Genomic DNA, 24,347 nt, shown 5'->3' on the forward strand with positions numbered 1-24,347 from the left:
AATTATTAATTTAAACAAATGAATTTTAACATAAAAAGTATAATTTTAACTAAGGTGATGAATCTCAACTGAAATAGTGTAATTTTCAACAAAAACATAAGAGTTTAACTTTATATTTTTCAACAAAATACATGAATTTTCAGCTAAAAAATGGAATTTTTACCTAAAAAAAATAATGATTTTAAGCAAGATAGTTTTTTTTCAACCAAAAGAGATGAACTTTCAACATAAGTTGAATTTCTAACCCAGGAAGACTTCTCAGCCAATAGAGAGAAAATTTTGATCAAATAGTTGAATTTTCAAATAAAAAGATAAATTTTCGTCACAGAAGATTTATTTTCTACCAAAAAGGACAATTTTTCAACAAAATACATTAATTTGTAACCAAATAGTTTATTTTTGAATTAAAGAAGATCAACTTTCAACCAAAAATAGAATAGTTAAATTTTTAGTTAAAAAATTAGATAAAAAAAAAGTTTCCAAATAAATATTTCATTTGCAACAAAAGTGATGAATCTTTAACTGGAATAGTGCAATTTTCAACTAAAAATATGAGTTTTTAAGCACTTTCTTCTGAAAACAAATAATTTCGAATCAACAATAGTTTACTTTCCAACAAAATAAGATAGTTTTACAAAAAAAAGTGGAATTTATAAATTATCAGTTAAACAAATTAATGTTCAAGCAAAAAATAAAAACTGCCTACAAAATTTGGTAAATTCTCAATGAAAGTGATGAATTTTCAATTTAAACAGTTGAATTTTGATATGAAAAGTTTAACGGAACAGTGTAATTTTAATTAAAAATAGAAGAGTTTAACTTTCTACTTCTCAGCAAAACACATGAATTCTGAACCAAAAAGATAAATTTTCACAATTAAAAAAAAAAGAATTTTAAACAAAATACTTTAATTTTGAAATAAAAAAGATAAATTTTCATGGAATACTTTAATTTTTAGTTGAAAAAATAATTTTGAATAATAAAAAAAAAGAATAATTTCAACAAAATAGTTTAATCCATTACTATAAATATACTTTTACAAATAAAGAATCATTGTTCTTTATTTTATAATACAAAATTTAAAATAAAATAATAAGCACGCTCTCTAGTCGTAGATATATTTTTTTAATTAATTATATTTTATTTATTTATATTGATTAAAGTATCTGTAACGATGTTTTTTTTTTAAATTCACTAAAAAGTGACTTAATTTACTGTGTGGCAGCCCTGAGTATTGCAATAAAAATAAAAATAAATTAATTAATAATTAATAATAAAATTAAATAGTGCCTAATTACCTGTCGGGCTATCGACATTCGATTGAAAATGTTCCAAAGTACAATACCGACGACGATGTCATCTCTTAGGTAAAATATAACTCCTTTGTCAAAGTCAAACTTTTTCCGAATTGGAACCGTTTCCGATTCGACGTCGACTCCCTCACACGAATCCAAATTTTCGCATTTATTGGCTTTGGATTCACCAGAATTCTCGATTTTTGATTCTTTAGAATTTTCCGTTTTCGATTTTTCCGAATTCTCAGTTTTCGATTCTTCAGAATTTTCGGTTTTTGATTCTTCCGATTCGTGGGAAACATTCTCTGCCTGCAAGGCTTGTTTTTGTGAAGCTTGCTAAAAAAATTAAATAAAATTTACGACGACTTTCTTGATTTTAATTTTGGAATTCTTCGAAAAAGGAGGATTTTTTTGTTTAAAAAGGAACATATTGTTTCTTTTAAAAATACCTAAGCAATAAACAAACAAAAAATGGTAAATACAAAACTTTTATTGACTTATTTTTTTGTCTTGGACAATTTTTAAATTAAAATATAAAATATTAATTTATAAAAAAATTTATATTTCATTTATCTAAAAGAATAGAAAAGAAAATCGAGGATAATATTTTTGATAATTGAAATTTATATCTCAACTTCAAAATTAAACAAATAATTGTAAATACAAAATAAAATTTTGAAATGACTACTTATTTTCTAACTTCATTTTTTTAAGGTTACATAAATATAATTTTCCTAAGAATCTTGAGAAAAGTCAAAAAGATTCTTGAAGATTTCAGGTATGTTAAATCAAAATTTGCTGAAGAAAGTTAATTTTCAATAATAAAAGAAAAGTACGGATTCTCAATGAAAAATGTAATCCGTAATTGATATTTCAACCTAAAAACATTTTAATTTTTAATCAGAACCAGTTGAATTTACCCAAAAAAGACAAATTCTCCACAACCAATAAAAATGAAACTTTTGCCAAAAAAATACGAATTTTCAACCAAAAATTTAATTTTTAACACAAATAGTTGAATTTTTTATCAAACTAGATCAATTTTCTACCAAAAAGACGAACTTTCAACAAAGTATTTTAATTTTTAACAAACAAAAAAAGACGAATAATACAAAAAATGTAATAGCTGATATTTCAACTAAAAAATAATTCAATTTTAATTCAAAAAGGGTTAAATTCATACAAAAGATGAATTTTCAAGTAAAATAGTCGAATCCTCAAACAAAACAGATTAATTTTCAACTAAACAATTGTATTTTTAATACAAAAATATGAAATATTTACCAAAAGAGATGAATTTTCAACCAAATGGTTGAATACCCAACCAAAAACGATTAATTTTTAAGTACTTGAATTTTTAATCAATAAAAATGAAATTTTTTCAAGGGCAGATGAATTTTCTACCAAGCAATTTAATTTTTTAACTCGAAAATATGAATTTTTAACGAAAAAGTTCATTTTCAACCTATTAATTAAATTTGAAAAAAATGCATTCACAGCAAAATATGTATTAATTGATATTTCAAATAAAAAAGAATTTTATTTTTAATAAAAAAGAATCTAATTAATCCAAAAAGGCGAATTTTTAATTAAAGAAGATTAATTTTCAACTAAAGAATTTTATTTCTAATAAAAAATATGAAATCTCCACCAAAAGAGCTAAATTTTTAACGAAAAAAATACTATTTTTTTAACAAAAGAGTTGAAATTTAAACCAAAAAAGTTTTTGCAATCAAGAATTAAAAAAAAGTTTCACCCAAATTAGAATTGAGGGGAAATATAATTTTAAATACAAAATAAAAATTTTAGATTGACTATTTTTTAAGTTTATTTGTTATTCAAGTTATATAAACATACAAATTTTGACAAATCTTTTTTTAACATAATATAATAAATTATATAATTTAATAATATTTTTTTAATCTTGATTTTTGAAAATTTTTAAAATAAGCTTCTTAAGAATTTTGAAAGGTTTAATGAGAATCTATTTTTTTTCTAGATTCATAGAAATTTTTTTATGATTTCTTATTCTGAAAAATTAATTTTCAGAGAAAATTTATTAAAATTTTTGAAAAAATTTTCAAATTTGTCAAAAAAGAATTTAGAAGATTTTGGGACATTTAAAAAAATTTTTTTAGAAAAATCTTGAAAAAATCGATTAAATTAAAAATAGATTTAAAAGATTTAGTATTTTTTTAAATATTAAAAAATTGTCAATATCAAGATTAGTTTATATTTCAAATAAAAAAAGAATTTAATTCTAAATCAAAAAGAGTCGAATTCATCTAAAAAAGGAAATATTCCAAAAAATAAGGAAATCTTTAACCAATGAAGATTAATTTTCACCTTAACAGTTGCATTTTTAACAAAAAATATGAAATCTCTACCAAAAGAGATCAATTTTCAACGAAACAAACTATTTTTTAACAAAGGAGTTGAAATTCCAACCAAAAAAGGTTTTTCAAACAAAAAAGAAAAACAGTTTCAACCAGATTATAATTGAGGGGAAATATAATATTAAATACAAAATAAAAATGTTAGATTAACTATTTATTTTTTAAGTTTATTTGTTATTCAAGTTATTTCCAGATTTGTCAAAAAAGAATCTAAAAGATTTTAAGGTAATTTTTTCATTTATTTAATAAACATCTGGAAAAAATCGAATAATTTAAAAAGATATTTAAAAGGTTTAATAGTTTTTTAAATGTTTAAAAAAATTCAATATCAAGATTTCAAAACATTTCGGAAAAAAGTAGATTTTTTCCAATTTGAAAAGGTTCCAAGAGAATCAAATTTTGCTCTACATCCTTAGGAACATTTAAACCCATTTTAATTACTAAAAATGAATTTAAAAATAACATTCAAAAAGATTTAAAAACATTTAAAAGGATTTCCAAGGTCGTCAAAAAAGAACCTGAATAGTTTTTTAAACTTTTGATCAATTTTAGGAAAAATTCGAATCAATTTAAAAGATACTCAAGAATTTCAGAAGATTTTAAGAAATTAAAAATATTTTTAAATCTAAAAAGATCTCCGAAAATTTATAAAATAAAAAATTTTCAAACGTCTAAAAGAAATAATTTCTTTAAAATTTTCTAGATTCTTGTTTGAAACATCTGAAATCTTAAAAAATCTTTTTGAATTTTCTTTAGAATTTTATAAGTTTTGATTTATAAGTTTAAAACTTTAACAAAAATAAACATTCAATTATTTGATATTTTTATTTTCTATTGAAAATTATTTTCTCCCTTAAATCAATAACTAAATATCTCAATTTATTGTGAGAGATATATTTATTTTTATTTTGCGACACTCTTGAATCAATCATATTAGATTTTCTTTTTCTATTTTTTTGTGGGGCAAATCGTCAAAAATTTCCTTTTTTTTGGGGGTCTCAGTTTCTTTAAAAAGGAACAAAATAGACAAAAATAAAAAAATATCGGGATTAAAATCGATTTTCAGAAAACTATGGGGGAAAATAAAAATATAAATAAATAAATACTAACCGGTTCTTTGCAGGTTTTAACTTTCTCTCCCTTTTTTAAAAAGATTCCTACAGTTGGCAAAGTGGAATCAATAATTCCGATTGCTTCATAACCAACCTCGAGTCCCAAATCGGACCAAAACATTGATTGATGTTTATAGGGTTTTCCTAAAAAGTCAAAACATCTATTTATTTAAAAACCTGATAAAAAATCTCCGATAGACTAAAAGAAAAAGAAAGTCGCATAGAATTTAAAAAAAAATTACAAAAAGTCGCAACAAATTTTTTAAAATAATTTTAAAAAGCAGAATTAGACACTAAATGGATAAAATAGAAGTTAAAATTATTTTTTAACAACAATTAAGGCTTTAAATTTGATATTATATACTTGGAATATAAAATTATTCATTTTTTAATCATTTCCGACTTCAGATCCCAAAATGTTCAAATAAACCGAATACTTGAATTTTCAAGCCATAAAAGACAAATTTTTTAGAAGACAGTTTAATTTTCAACAAAAAAGTTAAACATAAAAGATGAAATTTCAATTATCAAGGAAGAATTTTCAATTTTCAAGAAAGAATTTTCTATCCAAGAAGACGAATTTTCAACGAAAGAGTTAAACTTTTGACAAAAAAAGATGATTTTTGAAGAAAATAATTAAATTTTCAATCTAAAAGGACGAATTTTGTATCTCAAAAGACGAATTTTCAACAAAGCAGTTAAATTTTCGAACGAAAAATATGTCTTTTTAACAAAAAAGTTTAATTCTCAACATAATAATTAAAATTTCTCCAAAACAGTTGAATTTTTAACAAAATAATTAATTTTAAAATAAAATAGGTGAATGTTCAAACAACAAACATGATTTCTGAACAAAAAAGTTCAAGTTTCTACAAAATAATTAAAATTTAAAAAAAAGGAATTAAAATTTCTAACAAAAAGTTGAATTTTAAGCAAAAGAATTAAATGTTTAAGAACATAATTAAATTTTTGAGTAAACAATCAAATTGACAACCAATTTCTTGAAAATTAAAGAAAAAAATTAAGCCTGAACCAAAAACAGTTGCAATTTTTCAGAAGAGAGTTAAATTTCCATGCAGGAAATAAGAATTTTCAACCAAGAAGTTTTATACCAAAAAACTTGAATTTTTACTTCAAAGGGAAGAATTTTCTATCCAAGTAGACGAATTTTCAACAAAGATGTTGAAATTTTTGATGAAAAAAGATGAATTTCCAACAAAATAATTTTAAAATTTGAAAATTAATTGATTTTTGAAGAAAATAATTAAATTTTCAATCTAAAAGGACGAATTTTTCATAAAGCAGTTAAATTTTCGAACAAAAAATATGTCTTTATAACAAAAAAGTTCAATTCTCAACATAATGATTAAAATTTCTCCAAACAGTTGATTTTTTAACAAAATAATTCAATTTTAAATAAAATAAGTGAATGTTCAAACAACAAACATGATTTCTAAACAAAAAAGTTCAATTTTCTACAAAATAATACAAATTTTCTAACGAAAAATTGATTTTTAAACAAAAGAATTAAATTTTTAAGAACATACTTAAATTTTTGAGTAAACAATCAAATTGACAACCAATTTCTTGAATAATTAAAGAAAAAAATTAGGCCTGAACTAAAAACAGTTGCAATTTTTCAGAAGAGAGTTAAATTTCCATGCAGGAAATAAGAATATTCAACCAAGAAGTTTTATACCAAAAAACTTGAATTTTTACTTCAAAGGGAAGAATTTTCTATCCAAGAAGACGAATTTTCAACAAAGATGTTGAAATTTTTGATGAAAAAAGATAAATTTCCAACAAAATAATTTTAAAATTTGCAAATTAATTGAATTTTCAATAAAATAATTAAATTTTCAACAAAACAGTTGAATTTTTAACGAAAAATTTGAATTTTCAATGTACGAAGATGAATTTTTAATTTTCAATACTTAATCTTTCATTCGAAATAAACTAATTTACAAAATAATAGTTGAATTTTCAAAAAAATAGATCGTTTGCAAGTAAAAAATATTAATTTTTAGTCAAATAGTAGATGAAAATAATAGATGAATTTTCAACAAAATAGATGGATTTTTTTGTCAAAAACTTGAATTTTCATTTAAAAAAGATGAATTTTGGAGAAGAAAATTAAATTTTCAACAAAAAAGTTCCTTTTCAAGCAAGAAACATGAATTTTTAATTAAAACATATTACTCTTCAACCAAAAAAGATGATTATAGTAGTTGGAAATTCAATCAATAGAGAGGAATTCTGAACAAAATCGATGAATTTTTAATAAAAAAATATGATTTTTCTACCACAAGAAAGAAACTTTTTATCCAAAAGGATGAATTTCCTATCCAAAACGGCGAATTCTGAACGAAGCTATTAAATTAATGACGAAAAATATTACTTTTGAACCAAGAAATTAATTTTTAACCAAGAAAGATGATTTTCCATTCAAATCGTCGAATTTTAAAGTAAAAATCAGATTAAACTTCTAGCAAAAATACTTGCATTTTCAACAAAATAGACGATTTTTTTAAGAAATAGATGGTTTTTAACCAAAATAGATGAATTTTTAATTTAAACAAATAAAATAAAAATAGGGACTTTGAACAAAACAGATGAATTTTTAACTAAAAACTTGAATTTTCATGCCAAAAAGAGGAATTTTTTAGAAGACAGTCACATGTTCAACAAAGAAATTTATTTTTTAAACAAGAAAGGTGAATTTTCAACCAAATAATATGATATTTTTATCACAAATGAAAAAAAGACAGTTAAATTTTCGACCAAAAAAGATCAGTTTTTTATCAAAATATTAGAATTTTGATTTAAAAAATTTAATTTGCAATCAAATAGTCGAATTTTAAACCCAAAATAATGAACTTTTAATAAAAAATGGTTAAATTGTCTGATTGAGAAAAGATTAAAGTTAAATTATTTCATTTTTATTGTTCTCAATGTAAACGATACACTTTTTTTCTAGTTTTAATTCAATTTAAAAACTTTTATTGCTATCATAATTGAAACTAAATATAGAGAACTTTTGAGAAAAAAGGAAAAAAGTCGAATATTCTCATTTTTCTTCAAAAAGTCTCATTTTTCCAACAAAAAAAAAATCGTATGATCAAAAAAAGGGAAATTTTGAAATTATTCTTACCTGCACCAGTCATATTTTCGCCAGCCAATCTGCCAGATATAACGGCATTATCATAATGCTCGACTCTTCTTCTTCCGAGTTTAATATCGTAAAAACAGGCCGCATCTCCAGCAACCCAGAGATTGCTTCTTGATTCCAATTCCGAATTGACGAGATATCCGCCGAGTTTTGGATGCGTTTCCAATTCCGAAACTTTTGCTAAATCTGTATTCGCCTCGGCTCCTACCGCTACTATTACCTGATCAGTCTCCATCTTCGATAAAATTTTTTTTTATAATACTTTAGAATCAAATACAAAATATTCAGATATTATTCAGATTTCACTCAAATTTCGTAAAAATCTAAGAAAGATTTTAAAGAATTTATAGAGAATTCAGAAAGATTAAAAAAAAAAATTTGCATGGAATTCGTAAAAATTCCAGAAAGATTTCCAAAGGCTTCACAAACATTTCGAAAATATCGTAAAAATGAAATAAAGATTTTGTGAAAATTTCACAAAAAGTTAAAAAAATTTTACAAAAATTTCGTAAAACTTGTAAATATTTCAGAAATGTTTCAAAAGATTACAAAAGATATGAAAAGATTTCAAAAAATTTCACCAGAATTGAAAATATTTCAGTTTTTGTAAAAATATCAAAAAATTTCCGAAATTTTTCAAAAGTCTTTCCAAAAATTTCGTAAAAATGAAATAAAGATTTCAAACATTTAGAAAAAAATTTCACAAAAAATTTAAACAATTTTACAAAAATATCAAAGATTTTACACAGATTTCGTAACACTTGCAAAGATTTCAGAAAGCTTTCAAAATATTACAAAAGTCACCAAAAGATTTCAGAAAAATTTCAAAGGTTTTCACCAGAATTTCAAATATTTCTGTTTTTTTAAAACTTCAGAAAATTTTCAAGTCTTCACAAAAATTTCAAACATTTCGTAAAAATCAAATAAAGAATTGAAAGATTTTGTAAAAATTTCACAAAAAGTTTAAAAGATTTTACAAAAATTTCAGACAGATTTCGTAAAACTTGCAAAGATTTCATAAAGCTTTCAAAAGATTACAAAAGATTTCACAAAAATTTCAAAACTTTCCAAAAATAATTCAAACATTTCCCCAAGATTTCAGAAATATTTCAAAGGATTTCACCAGAATTTCAAATATTTCAGTTTTTTTAAAATTTCAGAAAATTTTCACGAAAATTTCGTAAAAATGAAATAAATTTTTCAATTATTTCAAAAATATTTTAAAAGAGTAAAAAATATATCAAAAGGTTTTACAACATTTTTTATGATTTCGTAAAAATGAAATTAAGATTTCAAAGATTTAGTAAAAATTTCACAAAAAGTTTAAAAGATTTTACAAGAGCTTTCAAGATTTCTCATAGATTTCGTTACACCACATTAAATGATTTTTTTTAAGAATTTCAAATGATTCAGAAGATTTTTAAAGATTTCTTTAAAGATATTGCAAACATTTCTCACCAAGATTTAAGAAGTATTTCAAAAGATTTCACTTAAATTTCAGATAGATTTTAAACATTTTATAGACTTCAGAAAGATTTTAAAGAATTTCACCAGAACTTCAAATATTTATCAGTTTTTGTAAAAATTTCAGAAAATTTTCGAAAGTCTTCAACAAATGTTCAAATATGTCATAAAAATGAAATAAATATTCCAGAAAGATTTTAAAAGATCAAAAAAAAAATCAAAAGTCTTCACAAAAATTTCAAAGATTTCGTAAAAATGAAATAAAGATTTGCAAGAATTAGTAAAAATTTTACAAAAAGTTTAAAAGATTTTACAAAAATTTCAAAGATTTCGTAAAACTTGCAAATATTTCAGAAAGCTTTCAAAAGATTACAAAAGATGTGAAAAGATTTCACAAAAATTTCAAAGATTTCGCAAAAATTAAATAAAAATTTGACTGATTTCAGAAATATTTTAACAGAAATATTTTAAAGGATTTCACCAGAATTTCAAATATTTCACAGTTTTTGTAAAAATTTCAGAAAATTTTCAAAAGTCTGCACAAAAACTTAAAATATTTCGTAAAAATGAAATAAAGATTTCAATGATTCAAAAAGATTTATCCGTTTTGATTATTTTATTTATAATTACTGATTTTAAATGTACAGTCAGATATTTCTAAATATTAAGTAATTGTTCTTTTTTTTAATGGAAAAATTTTAAATTACGTAGTTTAAAAATGGAATATTTTAGGCTGAAATTTAAAAAAAACTTTTAACTATAAATACATTATTTAAAAGTTGTTTTAAAATTAAAAATAGTTTATAAAGTTTCAATAGGGCGTTTAAATTTTCAATACAAATTTAAAAATTATAATTTAATTCATATTCAAAGTTGATCAACTAAAAATTTTTGCTATAAAAAATCTTCTATTTTACACGCTACTAATTTTTAATTGCACAAGTCTTTAAAACTGAATGTTGAAATTCATTTAATTTAAATACGCATTCTAAACTGAATGATATAATTATTGAAAAAGATCACAATTAAACTAATTATTTAAAAAACTCCCGGTCAAAAAATAAATTCCCGGTCATTTCCCGGTTTCCTGGGCCAGCGGCCACCCTGTATTTCGTAAAAATGAAATAAGGATTTTCAAGATTTAGTAAAAATTTCTCAAAAAGTTTAAAAGTTTTTACAAAAATGTCCAAGAATTCGTAAAACATGCAAAGATTTCAGAAAGCTTTCAAAATATTACAAAAGATATGAAAAGATTTCATAAAAATTTCACAAAAGAATTCAAACAAATCAACACGATTTCAGAAATATTTCAAAGGTTTTTAACAGAGTTTCAAATATTTCACAGTTTCTGTAAGCATTTCAGAAAATTTTCAAATATCTTCAAAAAAAAATTTCAAAGATTTCAAAGATTTTGTGAAATATTTCACAGTTTTTGTAAAAATTTTTAGAAATTTTTCAAAAGCCTTCACAAAAATTTCAAAGATTTCATAAACATTTAATAAAGATTTCCAAGATTTAATAAAAATTTTACAAAAAGTTTAAAAGATTTTACAAAAATGTCAAAGAATTCGTAAAACTTGCAAAGATTTCAGAAAGCTTCTAAAAAATTACAAGATATGAAAAGTTTCACAAAAATGTCAAAACTTTCACAAAAGAATTCAAACATTTCACCAAGATTTCAGAAATATTTCAAAGAACTTTAACACAATTTTTAATATTTCGAAAGTTTTTGTAAAAATTGCAGAAAATTTTCAAAAGTTTTCACACATATTTCAAAGATTTCGTAAAGATGAAATAAAGATTTCAAAGATTTAGTAAAAATTTCACAAAAAGTTTAAAAGATTTTACACAAATTTCAAAGATTTCACACAGATTTCGTAAACCTTACAAAGATTTCAGAAAGCTTTCAAAAGATTACAAAAGATATCACAACAGATTTCAGATATTTCACCAAGAATTTGGAAATATTTCAAAAGATTTCATAGAAATTTCAAAGATTTCACAGTTTTTGTGAAAATTTCAAAGATTTGTAATTTTTTTTTAATACAATTACACAAATTCTTATATTTATTTAACATAATATTATGAATAATTAAAAAAAAACCAAAACTTTATTATGTTAAAAATCACCAAAGTTATAAGACTTTAAAAAAGCACTACTATTTTCAGTTTTGAATATCTCCAAAGTTTTTGGAATTTTTTCAAAAATTATTTTAGAGTTTTTTTTTACACCTAAGAGAACGGATGTTCGAATTTTCATCCTAATTTTTATCAATGGATGAAATTTTTACAAAATCTGTGCGAAATCTTTTTGAAATTTTTACAAAATAAGTTAACTATTTAAAATTTTTGTAAAATCTTTTGAAATATTTTGGAAATTTTGTTTAAATGTTCGTAAATCTTTTTAAATCTTTCTGATCTTGTTGTAAAATCTTTGAAATCTTTCTGAAACTTTTAAAAAACCTGTGAAATCTTTGAAATTTTGGTAAAATGTTTTTGAAAATTATTATAAAAAGTTATACTCAATTGTAAATTATTTAATTTTATTGTGAAAATACATTTCCCCAAAAGATTTCACAAAAATATTTTAAAAATTCAACAAAATTTCCAAAGATTTAATAGAAATGTCAAAGATATTAGAAAATTTGTAAAGATTTCACAAAGATTTTAAGTTTTATTGTGAAAATACCACCAGAGGATATCGAAGAATAAAATTTTTTATAGAAAATGGAACAAAAATTTGAAATATTTAATAAATTCTAAAGATTCTAAAGCTTTTACGAAGACTTGTACGTCAGATTTTAAGTGTATAAACTTCTTTGTTAATAAAAATTAAAACTCACGACTTCGTCTCCAGAAAGGGTGAGCATTAGTTTTCCATTTTTCATTTCAAAGTCCTTCACTTCCGTATTACCCAGACAACTCACTCCAACTTCCGTGGCTTTATTCGTCGTCCACTCACTCAGATATTCAGGAAGTACTTGCGCCATTATGAACTTTTCTTTAAAAATTTGAGTTACTTTCTTCTTTTCACGATCCACTAAATAAAAAAGTCAATTTATCAAATTTAATTCAAATTATTAATTTATTCTCGTGGAACTTTCCAGGCCTCGGACTGAATTTAAAAATAAAAAATAGTGTAAAAATTTTTTTAAAAAGTTATTTAAAATGTTATTCTTTAGTCTATAAATAATCAAAATTCATTTTTATTTACCACAATCTTTCTTTCAATTTATTAAATTAAACATGCAAATATTGGGTTGAAAATTAATCTTTTTTTGTTCGGGATTCAAGGATTTTGTTTATTTAAAGTTTAAATATTTTTTGATGAAAATTAGTACTTTCAGGTTACAAATTAATCTGTTTTAGTTAAAAATTCAACTTTTTTTTGGTTGAAATTGCTATTTTTGGCTCGAAAATTAAACAATTTGGTAGAAAATCTACCTATTTGTTTCAAAATTGAAGTATGTTGTTGAAAACTCATTTTATTTTAATAAAAAAATCCATTTCTTGTCAAAAATGCAACTGCTTGGTAAACAAATTTTAGTTAAGTATTCAAATATTTTGTAAAACAGTTTTTTTTTGGTCAAATACAACTATTTTCCATTTTTTAATTTAAACATTTTTCTGTCATATTAGTTATTAAATTTTTCGTTGAAAACTCACGTTTTTAGGTTGAAAATTCAACTCCTAAGTTTAAAAGTTGAACTAGTTTCTTAAAAGTTGATTATTTTTGTCAAAAATTCACAATTTTAGTTCAAAATTCATGTTTTTCGTTAAAAATTAACTTTTTAAACTGTAAATTTAACTATTTTAAAAAATTTTAAATTAACTGTACTCAATAAAAATTTAAGATTCCATCTATCGTTAAAAAAATTCAGTTGAAAACTTATGTAATTCGTTAAAAATTTATGTATTTGGTTAAAAATTCGTCTTTTTTAAATAGAAAATCAATTTTTGGCTAATAATGCAACTATATACTTCAAAATTAATCCGTTTTAGTCTTTTCATTAAAATTAAAATCTTTTTTTGATTAAAATTCAACAGTTTTATTGCATTTTTCTTTTGGTTCTTGACTAATAATTTTTGTTTCAATAAAAATTCAACTATTTTGTTGAATATTCATCTTTTTGATTCGGAAATTTATCTCTTTCTGTAAGAATTTCGTCTTTTTTGGTTTAAAATTTAACTGCTTGATTAAAAATAAATCAGTTGCGATTGGAAATTTACTTTTTTGTTAAAAATTCACATTTCCGGGTTGAAAATTCAACAGGTTTGTAAAAAATTAGTATGCTCGGCACGAAAATTGTTCTATTTCTTTCCAAATCCACGTAATTTGTTGCAAATTCGTATTTTTTTGTTGAAAATTAATTTTTTCGTTAAAAATTCAACTCTTTTTGGTTGAAAATTAGTTTGTGTTAGTTGAGGATTTAAGTATTTTGGTAAAAATTTGTCTTGTTTGGTTAAATAATACAGTTTTTTATTTTTAATTTCGAATCTTTTTTGGTTTAAATATCCACTATTACATTTTATGGTCGAAAATTCAACTATTTGTTTAAAAATTAATGCATTTTGTTGAAAATTCATCTTTTTGGTTAAATTAAATTGTTTTTCATTCAAATTTAAATTCCTTTTTTTTTGAAAATTCGTCTTTTCAGAGAGAAAACTATTTTTTTGTTAAAAATGCATTCCTTTGACAGAAAACATACGCATTCAGTCAACAATTAGTCTCTTTTTTTTTAGAAAATATCAACTATTGAATTTTTGATTCAAAATTAGTATCGAAGACTAATTTTTTTAACTGAAAATTTAACAATTCGTTTTCTGGTTGAAAATTGATTTTTTTTAAATTGAAAATTCAATTATATGGTAGAAAATTTATGTGATTTCATTTTAAAATCGTCTTTTTAGGAAGACAATTCATCCTCTTGGTTTAAAGTTTAAATACTTGAAAGAAAATATATGTACTTCGTTAAAAATTCGTATTTTTTGGTATAAAATCGATTCTTTTTTGTAACAAATGCAACTGGTTGAAAATTACTCTGGTTTGAGAATTCAAGTATTTTGTTGAAATTTCGTCTATTTTGTTTAAATTCAACTGTTTATTATTTTAAATATTTTTTAAAATTTAATATCAACTATTACATTTTTCGTGCTGAAAATTCAACAATTTTGTAGAAAATTTAACTGTTTTGTGGAAAATCTATATAACTTGTTGATAATTCATCACTTTAATTACAAATTTAAATAATTAGTGAAAAATATATTTTTCTATATAAAAATTTAATTATTCTATTTTTGGTTGAAAATTTATCCTTTTTTTAGTTGAAAATTGATGTATTTGCTTAAAAATTCATTTTTTTAAAAAATAAAATCAATTTTTTAGTTAAAAATTCAACTGATTGGCATAAGATTAATCTTTTAGTTGAGAATTCAAATATACTGTTAAAAAATATTTTTTGTTTTGTTATATTCGACTGTTTTTCATTTAAAATAAAAATCTTTTTGGTTTAAGTATCAACATTTCTGTAGAAAATTGAACTGTCTGGTGGAAAATTGATCTAATTTTTTCTCCGAGGCCTAAATTTAATTAAAAAAAAAAAAAACGTACAATTTTGAGCTAGAGAGCAGGCAAGTTCAGATCCCAGAAATCCTCCTCCAATGATAACAATGTTGCGAACATTTGGATTATGTACATTTTCCTCCAACTCGAGAAAGTCGTCTAAAGTCCTGTAGGGAAGAACTTTTCGCTTAACTTCATTCTCAGCTGACTCAAATACTTCGAGATTTTTCGCCGTTGATCCTAAAAAAAGTTGGAAATAAAATAAAAATTAATAAATGATTTGGATTAAATTAATAAATTTAAATTAAATTAAAACTTACCAGTTGCGAGGAGACACTTATTGTACTTAATTTCATGACCATCCTCGAGATAGGCAATTTTTTTATTTACGTCAATTTTATTCACTTTCCAACCACTCGCGACTGCCACTCCTCCATTTTCTAATCCATTCAGTTTATCTACTTGTGTAAAAAATTCGGGAGGTTCGTAGAAAAAGCTGTTAAAAAAATACAATAAAATATTTTGTAATGATAAAAGTTTAGGCCTTTTTAAGGTCTAATCTCACTAGAAGCATCAATCAAACAATTTTAACAAATTTACTTGAAAAAAGGGACCAAAACTGAATATTTTTCTTTTGAATTAAAAAAAAAATCAAAATACATATTTTAACTGTATTTTTGGATCAAACACGTTAATTCTTGATCATCAAAATTAATTTTCAGCTAAAAAAGACGATTTTTCAACAAAAGACATAAATGTCAAACTAAATAATTAAGTTTTTAAATAGAAGGATACATTTTCTATTAAAAGAAAACGAATTTTCAACAAAATTGTTAAATTTTTAAAAACAAAAAATTTAACCAAAAATGGAAGTGTAATTTTTAGATTAAAAAATGGAATTTTCGACTATACAGTTCAATTTGCATCAGAAGAAGTTAATTTTTAAGTAAGAAAGAAAATATTTTCAAACAAAAATGAAATAGTTAAATTTTCAGTTAAAAACATAATTTTGAATAAAAAAAGGTTTGAATAAAATACTTTAATTTTCAAACGAACTTAAGGATTTTTCCAACAAAAAAAAATTAATATTCAAACAAGAAGATGAATTTTCTACTAAAAAGTCTTTTTAAACCAAAATAAATCAATTTTCCAATAAGAAGAATAACTTTCAAAAAAAAAAAGATCAATTTTCATACACATAGTTGAATTTTCATCTAAAAAGATCAATTTTGTAGTGGAAAAAAACGAATTTTTAATAAATTAGTTAAAAATAATTAAATTTGTTGAATTTTGTTGAAAATTCGCTCATTTCTTTGAATGGAAATTGAAATATTTACTTGAAATTTAATTTCTTTATATTCGAAAATTTATTGCTGAAAATACGTTACTTTTTTTTTGCAAAAAAGTACCCTCATTAGTTGGATGATTTTTTTTGTGTTAAAATTGTGTTAAAATTTTAATTCATTGGCAATTAAAACAAAATTAAGTATATTATAACAGTTTTTTGTATTCGTTAGTTTTGGTTGACGATTAAAAAATACATATATGAATTTTTAGCAAAAAAGTTTAATTTTCAACCAAAAAGTTGAATTTTTAAACAAACTAATGAATTTTCAACTAAAATGATAATTTTTTGTTCTGCTGCTCAAAAAATCGATATTTTTTTGAATATCTACTTTTATTTCTAAATTTTGAAAACATTGCTATAAACTTAACATCAAATAATTTAATACATTTTATCTAGCCAAACCCGTAAAATGAAAAAAAAATTGAATAGTTGAATTTTGAACATAAAATATAAATTTTATGACTGAAATGATCAATCTTTAATTAGAACATTTGATTTTTTATCACAAAGATGAATTTTCAAAAAAGAAGAATAATGTATACCAAAAAAGATACATTTGGAATAAAGTACTTAAATTTTAAATTAAAAAGATAAATTGTCACCCAACAATTAAATAGTTAAAAATTAATTTTTAACCAAAGAGATGAATTTTCACTTAACTAAAATGATGAATCTTCAACTGGAATAGCTAAATTTGAAACGAAAAACGTGAATTTTCAACTAAAATGATGAATTTGAAACAAATAACATTGAATTTTCAAGAAAAAGATTAATTTCTACCAAAAAAGTCAATATTTTCAAATAAAAAATATAAATTTTTAATCAAATATTGAATGGTTATATTTTCAGTAAAAAATAAAAATGTTCAGCTAAGATAAAAACGAATTTAAAAAAAGCTCATTTTTCAACCAAGAAAATGAATTTTTAATTAAAAGGATGAATCATTAATAAACAAAACAATTTATTTTTAACAAACGAGTAATTCTCAACCAAGTAGTTAGATCTGCATTCAGAAAAGATGAATTCGAAACAAAAAATGTATTAGTTGTTTTACAACCAAAAAAATTTTTAATTTTTGTTTAAAAAATAATTAATTTCAACAAAAATTAACGAATTTTCAACAAAATACATCAATTTTTAACCAGACACTTGAATTTTCAATTAAAACCGATCAATTTTCAACCAAAAACAGAATAGTTGAATTTTCAGTTAAAAAAATTGAGCTCAAACAAAACAAAAAAAATTGTTTAACAAAATAGTTCAATAAAGTAATATAAAGCTACTTTTACAAATGAAGAATCATTGTTATTCAATTTGATATTGCAATTTAAAAAAAAAATTAGGCACGCTCTCGAAAAAATTCTCTGCCATTTAAAAAAAACTCCCTGACATTTCCAGGTTTTCCATGTATATAAAAATTCCCTGACAATGCAGGGATTTCCAGATTTTCCAGGTAGGGTAGAAACCCTGCTGGTACAAAATTTTGCACAAAATTAATTTTTTTTAACTAAAAATGTAAATATTCCATTTTTTATTGAAACACAATGTTTTTAATTAAAAATGTACATTTTCTAGTTAAAAATTCAACTATTTGATTAAAATTTGATATATTTTGTTGAAAATTCGTATTTTTGGAAGAAATGCACTCAAAGTGGAGCTGTTAAATTTTGAACTTTTAAAATTTTAATTTAAAAGTTTTTAATTAAAAATTTTTTCTCAAATGCTCAATAATTTACTAACATTTTTCAATATAAAAATATATAAATCCACGTTATCATTTTTAATGGTCTAAATTAAAAAATCAATTAACTTTAAAATTGTCAAAATTACATCGTTTTAAGGAATTTTAAGCTAGAAACATCAAATATTGAAAAATTGAAAAATTTTAACTGAACACTTATTGAATTAGAAATTCAATTATTTTCTTTTTGAATAGTTTAAATATCCTTGGAAAGCTTCAAAATCTTGAGAAATCTAGAAGTTGATGTAAATTGGTTTTAAATCAAAAATTATTTTTGAAATTTTTTCAGAACTTCTAAATATCTGTCAAAATTAATTAAATTTTGTCTACAATTTTCAGAAAATCCTACAAATTTTAGAACATTTCTTTAAATTAAAAATGCAAGCTTAGGAATAAAAATTTAGATAAAAATGCAATTGTTTTGTTGAAAATTAATCTGTTTTTTTCTGTGGATTTAACTATCTTCTTAAAATTTTCTTTTTATTGCTAAAATCCAACTGTTTTTTATTTTGAATCAAATAACTTTTTTTGTAGAAATATCAACTCTGACATTTTTCTTTCAAAATTCATCTTTTAGGTTGAAAATTCAACTCCTTACTTAAAACAGTTGTACTACTTTCTCAAAAGTTAATTTTTTTAAATCGAAGATTCATAATTTTAGTGTAAATTCATTTTTTTAAATTAAAAAATCAATTTTTGAAACTGAAATTTGATCTATTTCGTTGAAAATTAACTTTTTCTTAGGAAACCGTGATTTTTTTTTTTTTTAATTAGGAAAATCCAAAAAATGACCGTGAATTTATTTTTGGACCGGATGTTTCATAAATTTTTAAACAAAAAAAATCTATCCAATCTCTTGAAATATCACGAATTTAATATAACATGATGAAATGAAAATTTTTAATTATTTCGATTTCAACTTATTTTTTAATGTTGAGTTTAATTGTTAATTGTTTCAATTATGAAATCATTCAGTAAAGAAGCATAATTTTGAAGTCTTCTTAAAAAATTTTCCATTTAAGTCTTCATTTTTAAGCGTATATAAAAATTAAATCGTTCTTGATCTAAAACGGCTTAGGTTTCTCAAATGAAAATATAAATTAATTAATGATTTTTAAAATCAAACTGTCCAATTTTAACTTTACAAAATATTTTCAATTTTAAAATTATTTTCAATCAATAGATCCTTAATTAAACACTTTTATTTAATTTTAATTAAAGAAGAATAATGTTTTAATATTTAACAATATTTTTCTGTTCATTTGAAATCAGCTAATATAAATAAAATTTTCAGAGATAAGCAATTTGAAACTTAATTGGTCGAAATAGAAAGCCTTGAATCAGTACAATTTTAGAGTACTAAAAACTAAACTTTGAATTTTACAATTTTAATTGTTTCAATAAAATAAATTCAATTTGCAAGTGGTTTAAAAAAAAAATTGTTCTCAATTCACCTAATTCGATGAAAATATATTGATTTATAAAATTTGGTTATATTCATGCAAATTCTCACGAATTTCATGAATTGCCTCTTGAAATCCCTCTTATTATTTTTTCTTCAGTGTAATATTTTAGAATTAGTTTTTCAATTGATTAAACTTCATTAAAAATTTTATTTGATAAAATTACTGTAAATTTTTCTCAATTTATTCAGAATTTAATGAATTTAATGCATTTTTTAAAAATATTTTTCAATTGTTTGCATTTCTTTTGAATTTGAAAAAAAATCTGGTTTGTAGAGACCCTGCTTTTTTATTTATAAAAAAAAAGATTAATTAAAATGCAAAATACCTTCGTGGAGTGCCGTGCCACTGTCGGAAACTAAACTGAGTGGAACTTTTTCTTTCTTTGTCGTACCAAACTTCTTTGGACAGGGGAGGTTTCATGTAGGGATTGTAGCCCTCTTCCGTTACAATTAAAACCTTGGCTTTGGGATCTCTAGACTTAATTGACCTAAATGCTGAAAATGAGGCAGGACCTCCTCCTATTAACAAATAAGGAACTTCTGATGGAATAAGGCTAGAATCTAGAGGACTTTTCACTACTTCTCTCCTCTTCTTTTTTTCGCCTTTTGTATCCTTTTCTGCAAAACGAAACGTAAACAACATTTTTTCAATACATTTTTAAAGCATATTTTCAAACAAAATAATTTCAAAAAAAAAAAAAGAAATGCCACGAAAAAATCCGGAAAGTAACATTTCTGACACTCTAAAATTTCCGAAAAATAAAAAATGTTACTTTATTGTTTTTATTAATTTATTTTAAATGCAATAATGAAATACTGGAAAAGTAACTTTTACAAATTAAAACTTGAAAGAAATGTTTCTTTAATTAAAATATTTTCTCATTGTATTTTTATTAAATCAACAATTTCAGATATTTTATGATTCGGCAATTTTCTGTTAGGAATTGTCAAATTCGAATATTATTAAATTTTAGGAAATTTTCAAATGCGGAATTTTTATATTTCTGATTCACATCTTTTCCTTTTCTGGAATTTTCAGGATGATTAAGAATCGAAAAAAATAAAATTCCTGTAATTCTAAAAATTCCAAATTGGAAAATTTCCGAATAATGCATTTGTATAAATTATTGATAGTTTTAAAAAGAATAAAAATTTTTAAAACATTAAAAATCAAACGAAATTGTTAATTGACCCAAAATATATAAATTGTATTTTTAATCATTAAATAATATTTATTAAAAGCAGGGAATATTCATAATTTGGCAATAAAATTAATTTCTTTTTATTCAAATAAGAATTAAAAGAAAATTTGATTTTTTTTCTATACATGAATAATATTTAATCAAACAAAAATAATGGTTTAAATTCGAGAATTTTATAATTCGGCCTTTTTCCGTCGGATTTTTTCATAATCGGTAATATTTTAAACTGTTCGATTTTATAATCTTAGGACAATTGAAAAATCGCGAAATATAAAATGCCTAAGATTGTAAGATTCCCAAAAAATAAAATCATTATAAATAGAAAATTCCTGAAACTGTAAGATTTGTCGAAATGTAAAAATCCGTAACAGTTTATAATATTATACAATTATAAAATATCCGAAACTATAAAATTTAAGATTCTAGAATATTCCTGAGTTTAAACAATTAAACAAAATTCTTTTCATTATTATTATTTATTTATTTAAAATGCAATAATGAAATACTTGAACAATAACTTTTAAAAATAAAGATTAAAAGAAATGTTTCTATAATTAAAATATATTGATAATTTATTTTTAATAAATAAATCATATTTATTTTTAAAAAAACAATTTTTTAATTGTTTAAAATGAGAAATTTCAGTTTCAAAAATTTTATAATTTGGACATTTTCTGCCCGAAATTGTTAAATTTCGTAATATTATTAACTTTTAGGAAATTTTCTAATACAGAATTTTCATATTTTTATTTCAAATCTTTTCCTTTCCTGGAATTTTAAAGATGATTAAAGAATCGCAAAAAAATTCCAAAATTATACAAATTCTGAGATAAAAAAAATCTGAAATTGGAAAATTCCCGAATGATTTTGTTTAAATTATTGATATTTTGATTCTAAATAATAATGTTATAAAACACTAAACATAAAAAAATTGTTATTTGGAGCAAAATATTTAATGATTGCTTTTGTAATTAAATAATGTTGATTAAAAAACAATTTCTTTAATTTTTTAAATTCTGAAATTAATTTTTTTTATTCAAACACAAAATAAAAGAAAATTTCATTATTGTTTTTTTTTTAATAAATGAATAATATTCATTAGAAAATTATTTTTTTAATCGTTTCAATTCGGCAATATTCTGTCGGTAATAATATTGTAAACTGGTTGGTTTCATCATAATCTTGGGAAAATTGAAAAATCATCAAAAAATAAAATTCTTAAAACTATAAAGTTCCCGAAATTATAAAATAGCCGAAATGCAAAAATCCGTAACAGTTTATAATATTATAGAATTTTTAATACCCGAAACTGTAAAATGACCGACTCTGGAAAATTCCTGAAATTTAAACAATTACAAAAAAGTGTCATTATTATTATTTACTTATTTAAAATGCAATAATTAAATACTTAAAAAATAACTTTGAAAAATTAAACATTAAGAAAAGTATTTTTTTAATTAAAATATTTCATTATTGAATTTTTAACAAATAAATCACAATTACTAAGAAAAAAAATATTTTCTTACAGTTTCAAATATTGTGTTATTCGGCAATTTTCTGTCGGGAACTGTCAAATTCGGTAATATTATTAACTTTTAGTTCATTTTCAAATGCGCCGAATTATACAAATTCCAGAACAGTTTATTTTAAAATTACTGAATTGAAATATTCTAGACAGAAAATTCCCAAATTTACTCATTTAAAATACATTGTGATAAAATATTTAAAAAATAATTTCAAACATTAGACAATAAAAAAAATGTTCTTTAATTCATTCGAAAATTTGAGACTATTGACTATTTTATATTTTGGTAATTTTATGATACCGGGAATTTTCTATTTCCAATATTGTCTTCTTCGGGAATTTTTTTTCGAAATTTTTCAATCGTACCGAAATTTCTGCACCATCAATTTAAAAATAAGTAATTTTATTTCATGATAAAATTTATTTCTAAATTTTTCTAAAGCTTATTGATAAAAGAAAAAACTTTAAGAATTTTGAAAGGATTGAAAATAATTGAAAAAAAAAAAAATCCTCATGATTTCTGAGAAAATTTCAAATGATTTTTTTGTTTGAAAAATGATTAAGAGATTAGCTAAAAAAGATTTCTACGCATTTCAAAAGACTCCAGGCACAATAAAATTCCCAAAAAAGAGAATATTCGAAATAGAAAATGTCCAAAATTATAAAATTGCTGACACGGAAATTTGCGAATCTAAAAAATTAAAAAATTTTTTGAATGTTAAATAAATAAAATAAAAAAGATTTTCATTATATATAAGTATTATTTAGATTCAGGGTTTTTATAATATCGAAATGATAGAATATCCGAAATTAAAAAATTTCTGATACAAGAAAATTTCTGAATTATAAAAACCCTGAATTTAAACAATACTTTTATATGATGAAAATATTTTTTATTTTATTTATTTAACATTCAAACAAATTTTTAATTTTTAAGATTCGCAAATTTCCGTATCGGCAATTTTATAATTTTTGACATTTTCTATTTCGAATATTCTCTTTTCTGGGAATTTTATTGTGCCTGGAGTCTTTTGAAATGCGTAGAAATCTTTTTTAGCTAATCTCTTAATCATTTTTCAAACAAAAAAATCATTTGAAATTTTCTCAGAAATCATGAGGATTTTTTTTTTAAATTATTTTCAATTCTTTCAAAATTATTGAAGTGATACAAAACTAAAATATTAAATAATTCAAAAATTTTATTCAACACACAATTTCATCATTTCCGGACGTAAAAATTGTTAAATTTTAATATCTTTTCCATCATTTATATTACGAAATACGTACTTTTTACTTTCTTCGGAGATTCCAATTTATTTGGTGATAATTGCGAGACCTGGAAATATTATTTATTAAATAATAATAAATAAACTAACAATAGGATGGCCGCATAATTTAATTTAAAAAATTCCCTGACATTTCCGAGATTTTTCATTTTTCATGAATATTAATATTTAAAGACCAAAATTATATTTTTGTAACATTTTTAATATAGAATCTTTTATAACTGAAATCAAAAAATTAGTATTTCAAATTATAAATTTGTTATTTGTTATTCTCAGAGCTGTATTTAATTTTTAAAAATTCAAAATATATTCAGGTGAATTTTAAAGGATTCTGAATAAATTCATAACACTTGAAATAAAATTCAAGTTAAATTCGAAAGAATTTTAAAACATTGGGAAATTTAATGAAAATTGCATGGATTTCCGTAAAATTCGAGTGAATTCAGAAAAATTTAAAGGAAATGATTAAAATTCGATGAAATTCCTATGAATTCAAGGTGAATTTAAAAAAAATCAAGTGAGTTGAAAACAATTTAAAAATATGATAAAAGTAATTAAATTCAGTAAAGGGGGAGGGTGGGTCGGTAAGGCCGGTTTTTGGCCTCATTTATTTTCGGACCAAAAAATCTGAAAAAATCATGGTAGTATTTTATAAGTATCCCGAGTCGATTGCACGCTAAACGGACTACCCTCCACCCCCCAGCCACCCCACCCCCTACAAATATAGGAAACTCCACTACCCACCAACTGTATTATCGAGAGATTTGACACTCTTAAACAT

The 24,347-nt window shown here is 22.2% G+C and overlaps 1 protein-coding gene across 2 annotated transcripts in view; it reads right to left on the minus strand.

The window, feature by feature from the left end:
* The window catches only part of LOC117172504 (apoptosis-inducing factor 1, mitochondrial), a 47,278-nt gene that overhangs the window by 4,105 nt on the left and 18,826 nt on the right, over positions 1 to 24,347 (minus strand). For both annotated transcript variants that reach the window (XM_033360511.1, XM_033360512.1), the window contains 8 exons: positions 23,568 to 23,616; positions 19,880 to 20,171; positions 15,320 to 15,495; positions 15,048 to 15,239; positions 12,280 to 12,476; positions 7,955 to 8,207; positions 4,802 to 4,947; positions 1,299 to 1,631 (listed from right to left, as the gene is read on the minus strand). In XM_033360511.1, coding sequence (XP_033216402.1) covers positions 1,299 to 1,631; positions 4,802 to 4,947; positions 7,955 to 8,207; positions 12,280 to 12,476; positions 15,048 to 15,239; positions 15,320 to 15,495; positions 19,880 to 20,171; positions 23,568 to 23,616 — 1,638 coding nt within the window. The remainder of the gene's footprint in view (positions 1 to 1,298; positions 1,632 to 4,801; positions 4,948 to 7,954; positions 8,208 to 12,279; positions 12,477 to 15,047; positions 15,240 to 15,319; positions 15,496 to 19,879; positions 20,172 to 23,567; positions 23,617 to 24,347) is intronic.

This window comes from Belonocnema kinseyi, chromosome 5 (genome assembly GCF_010883055.1).
Source record: "Belonocnema kinseyi isolate 2016_QV_RU_SX_M_011 chromosome 5, B_treatae_v1, whole genome shotgun sequence".
NCBI lineage: Eukaryota > Metazoa > Arthropoda > Insecta > Hymenoptera > Cynipidae > Belonocnema > Belonocnema kinseyi.